Here is a 15,036-nt window from a genome sequence, read left to right as displayed (position 1 = left end):
ATCTTAATATAATGTGTTTTGTTACAATAAAGTTCAATGTCCCCTTATGTGACAATTTTAAAGTCTTTTTTAGAAGTCTTAGACTTTTTTTGCCAGTCTGGGAAAAAATTTAATTAAAGACAATGAAATGAAAGTGAAAGGTTAAATAAAAAACCTTATGCATGGCTCACCTTTCTGTGATGAAACATGAACTTTAGACTCTTCCAGACCAGACTCTTCCAGACCAAAATAATAAAAATATTATTTTTACAATTGTTACAGTTTTGAATCTGAAGCTGTGATCTCCACACTTAAATCCAAACCACGAAGACCACCAGGATTTAGGGGTTTCAGAACAGCCTAAATAATATTCATAAGAAATATTCTTGCATCGGACACAAACATATCTATATTATTGCTAATATATATTGTAATATATCTATATCACTAAAGCACTTCTGGATGGATGCAAACTGCATTTTGTTGCCCTGTACCTGTGCATGTGCAATGACAATAAAGTTGAATTCTATTCTATTCTATTCTATTCTAAACCTGCACCTCAGATCCAAATCCTGGTTTTCAGAAATTTTGCTCAAGAATACATCCAGTTTTAAATATTTATATCCACGAGCAGTACTAAACTTTGAAATTCTATTTTTAAAAAGTTTTTAAAGATTTTAAGATGTAATATCAAAAGGTTTATCCAAAAAAAAAAACATAATTTTAGGTAGAAAATTAGTTATGCTCAAGAATTATTGATGTTTTTCAATGACAGATTGAATGACTGAAATACAAAATGAGCTCAATGAATGACCTCTCATTGTCTGTATTTCAGGGAGGTAAAATCCCTATTCGGTGGACTGCTCCAGAGGCTATCGCCTACAGGAAGTTTACATCTGCCAGTGATGCTTGGAGTTATGGCATTGTGCTATGGGAGGTGATGTCATATGGGGAACGACCATACTGGGAGATGTCCAATCAGGATGTAAGTTCTATTTATTTGCAAAGTTGCATTCCTTTAATAGGTACACATCCACATCTGCAGGGCTACCACCTTTGCACATTTGACAAATTTCTGTATCTCAGATGAGATACAGAAAGACGTACTCTAGTAAAGTATTCTTACAAAACTGAGAAAAAATCACTTACTATTACAATGTATTTTGTTCTGAATATTATCTGCCTTTTTTCAAATGCTGTCCGTGTTGTTCCTCATAAAGGTAATAAAGGCTGTAGATGAAGGTTACCGACTGCCCCCACCCATGGACTGCCCTGCCACCCTCTACCAGCTCATGTTGGACTGCTGGCAAAAAGAGAGGAACAATCGGCCCAAGTTTGAGCAGATAGTTAGCATCCTGGATAAACTCATCCGCAACCCCAGTAGCCTCAAAATCACAGCGAACACCACATCCAGGTATCAAAGCCATCTTACGTGTATTTGTTTTCATTATTATTTTTAGGTGGTTGTCACTTGCATATATAAAACTTTACACTTAAGAAAATATGAAAAGAAAAACCCAGAACTGCTGGTCAAGACCATGCAAGGCTGGTGAATGTCTCTTAGTCTTGAATGGTTTCTAAGTTGTTCTTTTTTTCTCTTCTTCTTTTAATTTTATTGCCATGTACTAGACAATCCAGTACTGTATTTTAGGTCATATAAAGTTCTGGCTGGTGATCACTAGACATATTATCAGCATATTTATGAAAGTTCTACTTCTCAATAACATAATTTAACATTTTTAATTTCATGAAAATTTGGGATGGGGAAGTTTCTTTCACTCGTTTTACCACCTGTACACAAAGGAGCTCAATATAAACACCTATTTCTTCTGCTTGTAAGATTTAAATGCAAATTAGCACCACTAGAAAATGTATCAGATCTCTTTTCTAATATTTTCAAAAATGTTATCTTATTTGTTTCTCACATTACCTTCTTTTTTGCCCTTGTTAATGCTTTGTTCCATGCCTTTATTGAATCAGTCATTTTCTCCCAGGGGTGTGTGGGTAAGCAGGGCAACATACACTTGTCAGTCCTGGGCAAGAAGGGATACAGGCATTGGGTCTGCAGCAGACGGCCATGGTATTATGTAGACGTCAAACCTAGTAACATTGACTAATGATTTCTTAAGAAAGTGAAAATAGGTCCCTTGGAGTTTGCATGTAATTTTCCTGATTGGCTTTTAACACTGGGTGAGCACAGGCTGGCCGACAGAGGCTGGTGCGTTGATTTATGAGAACTCTCTGTGCGTATGTGTGTATGTGTGTGGTGGCGGCGGCAGTTGCACAGCGGGAGCAGCTGCACTCAGCTCCACACACCTCGTTTGTCTCAGGGCTGTCCTGGCTTGCTAATGCAATACCCCCTCCTCCACAAAGCCCAGAACAAAGCCTGTGAACCAAGTAGAGCATCTGGAAACTTCGAGGGTGGGACCTGGTCAGTTTACTCTTCCTGCATATGGATGATGAGAGAGTCAGAAGGCCAAGGTTGACTGTCAGGGGCTAATTATGGGCCAACTGGTGTCCAGTAGAGGTTAGAAGCCATTGTGTATCTGACTTAACTTTCAGGGTGTCTAAATTACGCGAGATTGCTGCAATCGCACTTTCTAAATCAAAGGTTGGTTTTTTTCTGCACAACAAAGCATGCCAATGGCTGCTTACAGTATTACCTTTAAATACATAACACTCAAAATTTTATCAAATCTAAAATATTTATATAGAGAATATCTCAAATATCAACCTTTATCCAGAGAGGCCAGGAACATAGGTTGGATAAAAGGACTTGGGAAGCAACAAGGATTGGTGCCTGGACTATGCTTGGCAATTGAAATGGGCAAACATTCAACTGTGAATGGAAACCACCTGATAGTAGAAAAGAACACAGGCATTTAATACAGAGAGGCATATGTTGATGAGAATATCTAAAAAGTCACAAGTATGAAAAACTGGATAGAAGTTAAATAGAATAGTTGCCATTACATATGATGAACAATACTTCAATTCAGTTACCAAAAATTCTTAAACTGTTAGCTCAGACACTACCAAAACTCCACAGTGAAAATAAATTGAACAAAGAATTCGGAGCACAGTCACGTATTGTTGCTGAAATCAAATCAAAATGTCAGTTTAGCTTTCCTCAGCCCACCAGAGTACTGGTTAAAACTACATGATATCATCAAATTTGGCAGTGGCAGCAAAGGGCTGCAACTGCTAATATTACCCCTAAATATCAGTCTAAACTGTCCTTGAATTGCCTTGGAGCTGTCACGCTGAAAGGTAATTTCATTCCCTTTTTTGTGAGCTCAAAAATCAGAAGATTATTTGGAGATTAAAACAAGGAGAACTACAGAACAAAAAGTGAAGCTTAATGACAGCGAAAAAAGGGAATATATAACCCGACTCCCTTTCTCTCTGATGTAGTCATATTTTCATCTATATTTTCAAGTGGGTGTTTTCTGCTTTGCTATATAGTATTAAGTAGACATTACCCCCTGCCCCAAACCCCAAGTCTCAGACAGATGCTTTTTTTTATGATTTTCCAATTCATCACATCTCTCTGTTTCCTCACCAATCATTGTGTCTCTTGAGCTGCAACAAGATGTTGCTGAAAATGTAACAACAAAGGAAACGTTGAAAATGATAAGGGAGACGAATCAAGGTCATCTGCAGTTTACCTCTCAGTGGAGACAGCAGAAGGGAAAAAATGAGACAAAAAGATCAAAGATAGAAAGAAAAAGGGATGTAGGAGGGGAGGGAAGAAGATCAATAATCCTGAAAAAAGATTTTTTTTTATAGCCCAAAACTTTAAATGGAAGATAGTTATCTTTTCTATATCTTAATTGATTTTTCCTGATTTGTTTTCCAGCAAATATCAGCAAAAATCTCTATTGATTCCTCTTCCTCTTTTTTCAAAAAGAAGTAACACATATTTAAAATATTTTTTAAATGGGTTTCTACTGTCAGAAGATTCACATATTACTCTCTTTTTGTGCTCATGCAAACCACCCCCTCCATCTAGCCCTCAATTCCCTCCTTTGCAGACAAACCATCTTTCCAGGGGGTCCTGGGGGCCCTCAGCATTTTGACAACCCTCTGATCTGGCAGGAAAAGACTCAATCACTGTAACAGCACCCACTCCACCACCTCAAGTGCATCTTTTTTTCTCCTTCTTTTTCTTCTTTTCTCCTGTCACCACTTGGGATACCATCTCAATAATCTCAATGTGCCTAATATTTTGTTGGCTTAGTGTGCTGTTTCTGACACCATTAATTATATTATATTGATTTAATTAAAGAAAATTAAATCAATAAAATACATTTTAATTAGAGCAGGTGAAGAAAGCACGTAACATATCTTATGAAATATAGCGCTCCCCAAGGGAGCGCTATCTGTTTTTTTGTTGTTCTTTTTTTTTGACCTGCTTTGCTGTATTCCCTTGAGCGCCATACATATCTTGGCACAGGTGTATTTATCTGATCTTTGTGACAAATGCAGTGTGTCCTTAGTTTTTGGAACCCAGTTTTAGATGATACTCAGAACATCAAAATGAAAACGCACAGTGTGGTACTACTGGATTGATTATTGTGTTATGAGCTGTACTTTGACCTGATATGGTTTGGCTTTGTTTCCCGTTCGCTGCACTAATGTGCTCAGGTTTCACAGTAGCTGAGGGAATCACATTTGTATAAACATGAGTTGCGGTATCTGAAAGTCGACATTAATAAAGCACATTGTTTCCTTGGGCCCTCTGCACTCTCCAGCTCTAATGTACCTTTACTCTCTGTAAGTCTTTTTACCCGTCATTGTTCCTCATCCCCACCTCCCTTTGGCAAACATCAATCAGAGCTAGTCACAACAGTGCCTGCAGTTTTTCCCTACACCCTCTACTGTTGACTGAGCATTTTAAAGCCCAGTGCAGAGCATTTAATATGATTTGATCCAATTGAAACCATCAAGTCTAATCAAATCTAATGTTACGTTCTGCTGCATGGTACATCTGCTACAGGAAATAATGACGGAATTAGCCAGAAACATTGCTAGCTCAAAATAATAAAAAAGGACAGTGAAGCAATGACTGCTGATGATAGCATGAACAATGAACAAAGGCTGATGTCTGTTGTGAAAATGCAGTTGCCAAACTGTTTCTGAGACCGTAAAGCATGCAGACCATTGTGCACACACACTCTGACATGTCTGACATGCTTCAGACTCTGTAAATGGTGCAATAGTGTATGCTTGAAAAGACAATATACATAGTTGTAGGACTAGTTCACTATGACATCAGCTGGCTGTAGATAAAACAGAAACTGTGATACCTGGTGGTGTTTATTCTCCTGTTTTCCTTAAACTACAGTATGATGTGAACTCTAATGACATCTAGGACACGAAAATCTTACAAGTGGTTCATCATCACTTATTGATATGTTTGCTTCTCCCTTGACTATTCTTCTCCTCTCTGTCAGGCCAGCCAACTTGTTGTTGGACAGAAGCAGTTCAGAGGTTCCCTCAGTGGGAACGATGGGCGACTGGATGGATGGAATGAGGACCTTGCCCTGCAAGGAGGCCTTCTCTGGGGTCAGCTACAGCTCCTGTGACACACTGGCCAAAACCTCCACAGAGTAAGGCAACAACACACACAGACACACACATTAGGCTTCCTTGCCTATTCATGTCAGCAGTGTTTACAGGGCCCAAGTATCAGAGGTAAGGCCCAGGAATTTGAAGAGACTCTTGGTGAAGAACAAGCACACACATTCTCTTGTTCTCACTAAGTAAAGAAAGCTATAGAGCCATTACTAAAGGTGTCCAGATGAGACTCATGGTAACTCATAAAGACAGGTCTTTAGCTATGCTTTCAATGCTGCAAGTATGACCAGAGGGGAAGGTGAGAGCATTGAAAGAAAGAGAAAAAAAAAGAGAAACCAAAAAAAAGAGAAAGAGAAAGAGAGGGTAGAAGAGTTGTGAGTTCCACGAGGGAAAGGGAATAAGAGAGACGCTATTGAGAGAGAGAATGAAAGGGGAATTTTGACAAGATAAAAGAGTAGCGAGAGGGGCCTTTGAAAGAGAAAATGAAGGCATAGCTGTCAAGTAGGTGTGCAAAGACATGGCATTCTCTGTGCTGTAAAGCATTAAAATGCAAAGAATAGAGCAAGGATAGATTGCTAGAAAATTATTTGGCAGCCACATCCAGAGAAATCACAACTGGCGAGCACACAATATAGGACCTACAGTATGTTCACTTGGTAAGAAAGTATGTCCTACAGTGTGTATTGTTGTTCGGTCCCTTTCTTTCCCTCTCCCTGTCCTCCTTTTTCCTCGCTCTGTTGGCCTGCTGCTAGTTTAATTGATGTGGAATGTGACAGAGTAAATAATTGGACATTTCTAATCATTGTGATCAAAGCAGCCATTCTCTGCGTTGATAGCAGTTGTGGGGGCAATTGGGGACTGGTGGTCAGTACTACAAGCAGTTGTAACTCAATAACTGTACAAAGCAGGGAGTCATTAACTGTGTTGGGCTTAATATGCTGGAAAGAAGGATTGTGTGTTGTGCATGAGTTTAAACTATGTTAAATTGGTTGGAGCTGGTATTAAAAAAAGCTGTTGTTTAGCAGACCTCCTCACAGTGCCAACTGTAGACTTCATTGACTTGTAACTGGAACAGAATAGTTTTTCCTGGAAATATTATACGTAATGCTTTGTACTACCTTAAGACAAGCTCAAGTGTGTTTATTTTCCACACAGAGTGCTTAATTCTGAAATATATACTTTCAGCTTCCTGTAATTTTTATTATGGTTCTTTTCTTGTGTAGGAGTACTACACAAAATGTTTTTTTTCTCTTCTCTTATAAGTCACTATCCAATGTGATAAATGAATGTGTTTAATCTATGAAAAGGTTATCTTAAAATGTTGTATTTAGTGCACAGACTACGTGGAAATCCACAATCAGTATTGACAAAATACATCAAAGACAAATTGCACTGAAGGAATCGTGCACTAAACATAATATATTGGTCTACAATGCCTTTTCAGTGGCTAGATGCTAAATTGGATCACCGCAGTATTAATCCACTGAAGGCTTCATCTAAGGCACCTAAGCTCAGCTACAAGGCAGAAGCCTTGGCTCGGACTATGAATTGCACTGTATAGATTTCTGTATTGATCTGTACAGTCTTAATCTAGTCCTTGATATTCAGCACAAGGCCTGGCAATGCTCTGACCTCAGAGGAACAGTTATCATACTCGGCCGCAGTGTGCTGAGTCATCTGTTGGAGTAATTGATTAATCCTTTTTCAAGAAGAGAAGATGGACTGACATATAAATACTGCATCATTTGGAGTATTTTTTTCACCTGTACACTGTCGATGTCAAAATGTTTTAAATTATTTTAGGATCTTTTTTTTTTTAATTTTTAGATTTTCTTTTACAATGTGATACACACACACAAAAATAAATCAGCATACAATATAATCACAATCTATACACTTTATTTTTATTACCCGTTAAAGAAAACATTCTCATTGCAGTGGCAGACAAGTCATCATTGATGTCTTGTCTGCCATCATTGATGTCTTGTCTGCCACAGAGGTGAGATAAGCAGTTTGTGTTTATTCTTACAAAATGTGCTAATACCACCCATAACAATAATATCTAGTTTAATGTGTTAACATTGCTGGGCCTGGCTGTTTCTCAGTAGAGTGGTTCTGACGGAGGTCCACGTCACACAAGCCACTTGCCCAGAATGGGAGCCATCCATGGGGATCACCACTCTCTAACACCCAGCTCCACCCTACTCAAGCTCTGGATGGTGGGTGGAGGACCAAGGCCTAGGTCTAAGATCAATAACCTCCAGAACCACTGATGGGCTTTCACTTGTCTGACCTTTGAAGGGATAGTTAGTTTTTATTGAGCGGTAACTTCATCCCATTTTAGGCTGTAATTATAAAAAGGAGTAAAATGCCACATGTTCTAAAACAGGGCTACTGATTCGGTGCTCAAAATACTAATACAGTGTAAATGTTGATTAGTATTGCACACATAATCATCAGTAGATGCTGGTTTCAGCCTCTTTTGCATGCTAATGACCAGAAAACAAACCAAATGAAAAGCTTATAAATTACAGATTAATTATTTATCTTTTTTGTTGCAAAGGTAGATAGTTGTAAACCCAAGTATTGTGTCAACTTGACAACAGAATAATTTGTATAATCAACACTGAAGCAACTATCCCTTAAAATCGTCACACAAAGTAAGGCAGAATCTGTCATTTGGATCACTGTCAGTTTCTGGGTTTTCAAATTGTATCTATATTTTTTAACTCTATTTCAAACTAAACTTTCTGCTTGCATATGGAAAATAAAAACATTGTTTTGTTTTTTTAAAAAGCACTAAATGGCTGAAAGAGTTTCTTGCAGTAATGCCATAATCCCACTGCTTCTACTAATACAATACACTATTTAGGAGAAAGGAGTCCTAACATGTGCTGTGATTGCTGTGTGCTGTAAAATCAATACTCTGTGTACTGCTTTGTATGTATTTGAAAGTTTTTGGTAGTGTATGTTTATTATTGAAGAAATGGTGCAATATTTAAATTAAGCTGACTAACTGCTTTGTCTATTTCAGGTTTACACTGTATAACACTCTTAACAACTGTATTCTAGTTAACTCAAGTGGTCTTTTCTTTGAATGCAAGTAACCAACCTTCTAAGAGCTTTTAAGAGTATTAACGCTTTAACAGAAGCACTTTATGAACCAGTGTCGTGTTCAACACATGTCCCTGTGCTGCTCCTCTCCACAAAATTATGTGTACCTGTCAAAGAAATCCAGCTTAATGCAATGCAGAAGAGTAGTTCTGTTCTGCCACTGTGGCCCTTGCATTTTATTGTTTTCTACCCTGACAGGGTCATAATGGCAGCTGTCAGTGAAGCCTTCTGGGAAATGCAGTCCTTTGCAAATGACAGGCGCACAGGGAAGCGAAGGGAGCAACACTGGGAGCATGCCACTATTGTCACACGGATGTCATATTTACTATCACTAACGCACACGTTTCCATTTTTTTCCTTCCCATCTTTCTCTCTGTCTGATTTTGTCCCATTTATTTTTCAACCTCACTCTGCCCCTCTCTCCCCCTTTCTCGCTTTTCTTGCAAACCAGGGATCTAAAAAAGGTTGGAGTGACTATTGTAGGACCGCAGAAGAAGATAGTGAGCAGCTTGAAAGCCCTAGATTCTCACAACAAGAATGGCCCAGTACCTGTTTAAAAAAATGGACCCGACAAATGAAAACCACCAGAGACCTATCTGTTGGTCTGTGTTGACAGACTGTGTTTGCTAATTGCACTCTAACACAGTGGCTGCATATTCAGACTGAAAATGGCGGAAAAATATGGCATGATTCAAATGATGTCTTTCATTGTTTCATTTGAAAGATGTCCTGGCAGAGAAGTGGGGAAGAGCTCAGTTCAGTTCTACCTGCTAGGTAACTCGCTGACTCAACCCTCTGCCCCTCTGTGCCCATGTTGAGTTGCCTTACAGACTAAAGGGGGGTAGAGAGCAGAGAAAAGAGAAGAAGGTCAGAGAGACCTGATCAGGAAGACAAAGGAGAACTGTACTGGGATGCAGGGCAAGGACTGCATTAACATATAGCCGAACATCTCCATGATTATGGCTTAGCCACAGCACGCCCGAGAATCAGCCTGTAGTCCAAGGCAGTGAAACAACTGAAACACCTTGCAAAGAAGGGTATGACGGACAGCAGCAGCAGCCCCACTTGTAGAGCCCTCCTGGAGTGAGGAAGTCTGAAGCGTGAGATTTTGTTCCAACTACCTTCATTTACCGTCTCTATCCATGCGAGATCTCAGCTGGAATGGACACACCGAGATGCTAACCGAGCCATTTTACTCTGTAGCTCTGATCTATAGCATTTGCATTCAGTAGACATGTCACTTAAAAGCAATAATGATATAATCAGTGGAATAATTTCATTGTATGGAAGCCATGAGTCTATCACATGTAAAATGTATTGAATGCTGTGCTTTAAAAATAACAGGGGCCATAAATCACTTCACCCACAGATTTTTCTTTATGGTGACATCTGTGTTCTTTGTGCTTATGAACAGATATTGTACAGTTTTAGTGCAGTTCTCTCTGTAACCCCTTTGTGTGAAATCTCAGGATGTATACTTCCTTATGTTTTCTCAAGCAAGGACAAACTGATGGGAAAAATGGAGCAAACTAGAACTGAGAATTCAGGTTAAGAAACATGTGCAAGAAAAGGGAAAACAGAGGGATGATGATGAGAGACAACAAGTAAAATCAATGTCAGCCCTCTGCTTCTGCTGTTGATGTATTGCAGAAGTGTAATATACTCAGAGCTCATGTTTCTTCTTTAGGGAAGACAAGTTAGCATCATCAAACTCTCACAACTCTCATTTTCTTTCTAAAGAGTGTAATTTTTGCCTGTGTAAGATCAGTTTAGTAGGTTGAGATTAACACTGCCTATCTGAGGTTATAGTCCAGTAACTTAGGTTTGAATTCATAATTTATTAATAAAAGCCATTTAGGAGTTGTCATTTTGTTTGATTGGAAAAATTTGTGTAAAAAATAGTTTGTTATATTATAAAATTAACTTTAACCGATTATTTTTGGTGTGTTTAATGCAAAAAAAAGTTGAGTGCCTCCTGTAGTTGGACTTGGTTTTGGTTTGACGTCAAGAAAGTCTTGGCCTTCTTTCTCTGTTCTCTTTGGGATATAGAGTTGGTTATTACCTAAACTAACTAGATTTTGCCCTGGAAGAGATGCAGCATATCTAATAGATGATTGCGTTCTGAGATAGTATCCAAGTGCGTCATATCTCCAGTATGGGCTTTCCTAAAAGCACCTTAGAAGACCTTTGTACAGTGAAGTACTTTACGATGCTAGTCTCCTGCTTTGATGTCACCCAGTCAATCCCTCAGTGCAACATGTACCCAGATTTTTTGAACTGGCACTTTGGTACTTTGTGCTTTTGGTTGGGTAATATGTAACAAGAAGGATGCAATATTTAAGTTTCTTCAAGCACTTAGTACGCAGTATTGCAGCACTTTGAAATTAAATGTTATTGCCTTGGCGCTAGATTAAACTTGTCTAACAGACGGGGTGATTTTGGTGCTTTTGGGAAACCCAGCCTTGGTCAGTCTGTCAGTCCTGTCTTCTTTTCTTTGGTCTACCTGTGGATGCTACTGTTGCTGCTATGTGTTTTAATTAGCATGTACATAATGTAAACCATTGTTATTATGGCAACTAGCACTACAGATCCCACTATATGTACATGTCCATCCCTTTTTTGTACAAATGTTTGTATGTATAAAAGCCTGAATAAAAATTGTGCAACATTTTTAATTAAAAAAAAAGAGAAAAAGCATTTGTATTTTATTTTATCTTGTTTTGAATTATATTTGTCAGCTTTGTTTTTTTTTTCTACAATAAAAAGGCAATTATGATTACGTTATTTATTTGTTAACATTATACAGTGCATTGTTCGTTTTTTGGGAGGGTGGGGGGAGGGGCGTAGAGTAAATACTGTGTCAATGCTGTCTGTGTTTTGGTTCTAGACTTACTTTATAAAAATGACACAGCTGAGAGAGCAATACTGTTATGAGCCCTATATCCAGATTCCTAAATTTATGTTTCAAGTCTGATTCGAGTGTCTGTGTGAGAGTTTATGTGTGGAAATGTAGATCGCCTTGTCTACTAATGTAAAATGATTTGTAGTGGAAACATTTATATTTTTATAATAAATATTCTCAAAATATTTTCCAAAAAACAGATGATGACAGACCTGCTCCTGTGTTTTTTTATTTGATCATGTCGTAGTCATGCAGGCCGACAATTTTTTATTACGAGCGCATGATTCACATGTTAAATAGATCACAAGTGTAAGTTGTTGTTTTTTTTAAATCTAAAACATTATTAAATGTCTTTCTTTTTTATAATTTTACACCCAAGAGAATTTTTTAATCAGAATTCAAGCAATCCCAAAATTAACATTTGAAGTATACAATCCAAATGATCACTGATAGGCAACATCAAAAACCGCACTCATGGAACTGGTAATAACAATGTAGGGTACTTTACAATAAGAAAATAACTGAACCTTCATTTTAAACTCAGTAGGTTTGTGAAATATAAATAAAAATCAGGTAATTTATAATGTAATTAAAATACACAGAATCAAAATTCCAAATTAAAGAAATGATTAGATCTTAGAGTTTAATGTTATTATATTTAACTTGGTTTAGCTTGTTAGTTAAATAACCATTTCAATTTAGTTCTTATAACCATGATGTCCTATCTACCTCCCCTCACCCCAACTGGTCATGGCCCATAGCTGCCTGTCCCGGTTGTGCTGGAGGTTTCTTCCTGTTAAAGGGAGTTTTTCCCTCCCACTGTCGTCAAAGCACTTTCTGAAAGGGGGTCATGATTGTTTGGGTTTTTTCTGTCCTTTGTTCTTTGTATTATTGTAAGATCTTTACCTTACAACATAAAACGCCTTGAGACAACTATTGTTGTGATTTGGTGCAACATAAATAAAACAGAATTGAAGAGAGTACACGTGTGTCACATTAATTTTCAAGAAACTTTCTTTAACTGCTGGAATGAGTTCAACATGATGTTATAAGCAATTGATTTAAAAAAAACACACAGATATATGCAAACATGCCTCTGCCACTTAAATAGGAATCTCAGATTGATAAAACAAGCCAGCAATTTTGTAATTATTCATATTCTGTCTTTGATGTCTACCTATAAACACTTACCAGGATAAAAGAATAATTCCATGTGTGTATATTAAACAAAGTATTAAGATTCCAAAATTCCCCAAACCAAACCAAAGGATGTATTTTTCCCATTGTATCAATGCACACCAACTTTTAAAATAAACAACTTTTAAAAAGCTTACATTTAACATTGAAACATTTTGTCATTAATTTGTAGTAATCTGTCTTTTACTAACATCCTGTCTGTTATAGGTTTGTCACAAGACACATTCCAAACCACTTATTACTCTACTCATCCATGCTGGACCCAGCTCTTCCACATCCTCCACATCTGTTAACCAGCTTCCCACCTCTGCCTCTGTTTTTAATCTCTTCCACTCTCCTCCTTGTGTCCACAGCCACATCTAATAAAGCATTTTGCTTCCGATCATCCATGGTTAAAGTTGATTTGTTTCATGACTTTAATGCGGAAGATCTGTATTTTCTCTCTATTTTTTCCTCACTGGGAGGAGATGAGATGTGGGGAAAGAGTGATGGTTGCTCTGCTCAGTGTTGAATGCTGACATTATCCAGATGGTCCCAGGCAGATGTGCACAGTGAAATAAGAGGACATTGCCCTCCTCAAACAATGAACACAGTATGCTTGACACCGCCACCAATTTTTCTCTTGTTTTTTATCTGGAAGACCTTTGTGGCACTGAAATCGCAAGGGTGATGAGAAAAAACAGAGGGAGAATGAAAGTGGGGGAGGTACAGAGAGTGAATGTTAACAGATTATGAAGCCACAGACCAGAGGATAGAAGGCAGGTGTGCTAAACATATGATGCCGGTGGTAGTTCTGCCTAAGCAGATAAGAACTTTTCAAACAACGGCATACTATAACGGAATAATGCAAGAGAAGATTAGCCAACAGTATTCATCACCCTGCTTGGCAGATACAGAAAGCACGGTTCCAGTTGGAGAGTAATGATAATGAGAAAACAGAGTCATGATGTGTAAAATTAATTTCTCACTTTGAGCAGGGGTAACATGCAATCATGAAAAATACAGCTTTGCAGTAACATACTGGTCCTCTTTCTAGGATCTGCCAAACACCGTTTCCGTTTGGCCTCAGACATTTCAGAACAGTCAATGAAACTGTTATTGCTGTGGTTTTCAAATCATCTCCCCAACCCTGTGTGTTAGACACCAGGACAATGAAGAACAATAAAAAAAAAAGTTTTATGTTGACTTGAGGCCAGTGTTTTTAATCTGGTGTCAGTCATTTTTCCATCATCTTCATGGGTCCGTAGTTTGTGTTTAGATTTTCTGCTGAAGTTGTGGTTAATTCTTGAAACTTGTTGGTGTACACATCCTGTGGAGCTTTTGTAGCCACATAAATACAGCTGATGGAAATTAACCTGATTCTTATGGAGAAAGAGTCCTATCCTCCCCATGTAGAGATATCTCCTTCCTTTGAACCCTGTTCTGTGGCCTACCCTCATCGCTCTGTCTCCCCTATTTTCCCTTTTGGTCTTTGGTAAAAACAGGTCTCCAGCTGTGTGCAGCTGCTTTACAGGGCCTGACGACATGTTGCAAACTTCTGTTGCTCTGGTGAGCCAGTTCTGCTGTGAGGATGACATCCTTGTAACTTTACTTCCCGGATTTAAACTTCACTGAAAAGGAACCAGGGTGTCATGTGTTAATTATCTTTGTTTCACACCAGGTTTATCTGTCTGCAGTAGCATATTATGAATAAATACAAGCTGTGTACCTCCAGTGTTCTTCAAAATGTGCAAGAGCACACACAGAGCGGGGCAGTGCTGACACAACGGAAATCTTATATGAAAACATATACACTGCAGGGACCACTAAGCTGTCACACACGTACCGGTGCACACATTCAAAGATACTGTAGATGGATGTTTGTTGGTGGCTTTGTAATGTCTGTGTTCTCTATGGAACCTAAACACATCCTAACTCTTCAATCATTTTATTACCACATTCTGCGCTATCATCACAGCACACACTAACACACAGGTCCCAGGACTACAGTGCTCAGACTGCTTCTGTCATTTTAACAAATGGCACCATCACAAAGGGAAGTGAAGCTATCATCACAGCCTCTACACCACTACTGGATATTTGTCTTTTTAAGTGGAAACTACAAGTAGGTGTGCTTTTTGATCAACTTGGGCCCCAGGTGGAATCACTGTCACTGCGTCGTCTCAAATGAAATGACCTCAAAAAACTTTTTGTTGTGTTGTTTGGTTGAGTGCATTCTCAGCGCAAACCCTGTCTTATGATTTCTTTTTGGATTAACGTTAAGA

At 38.3% G+C, this 15,036-nt stretch overlaps 1 protein-coding gene across 3 annotated transcripts in view; it reads left to right on the top strand.

Moving 5' to 3' along the window:
• The window catches only part of epha3 (eph receptor A3), a 93,231-nt gene extending 80,673 nt beyond the window's left edge, over positions 1 to 12,558 (top strand). For 2 of the 3 annotated variants that reach the window (XM_084908613.1, XM_084908612.1), the window contains exons 14-17: positions 815 to 964; positions 1,200 to 1,393; positions 5,436 to 5,591; positions 9,125 to 12,558. In XM_084908613.1, coding sequence (XP_084764739.1) covers positions 815 to 964; positions 1,200 to 1,393; positions 5,436 to 5,591; positions 9,125 to 9,230 — 606 coding nt within the window. In that variant the 3' untranslated portion in view covers positions 9,231 to 12,558. Of the gene's footprint in view, positions 1 to 814; positions 965 to 1,199; positions 1,394 to 5,435; positions 5,592 to 7,664; positions 7,779 to 9,124 lie in introns of all 3 variants that reach the window. The other variant, XM_084908614.1, reaches the window with a different exon arrangement.
• The last annotated feature ends 2,478 nt before the right edge of the window (positions 12,559 to 15,036 follow it).

The sequence above is a fragment of the Perissodus microlepis genome, chromosome 16 (genome assembly GCF_051167445.1).
Source record: "Perissodus microlepis isolate ML-2025 ecotype Zambia chromosome 16, ASM5116744v1, whole genome shotgun sequence".
NCBI lineage: Eukaryota > Metazoa > Chordata > Actinopteri > Cichliformes > Cichlidae > Perissodus > Perissodus microlepis.
This window is presented reverse-complemented; position numbering and strand designations above follow the sequence as displayed.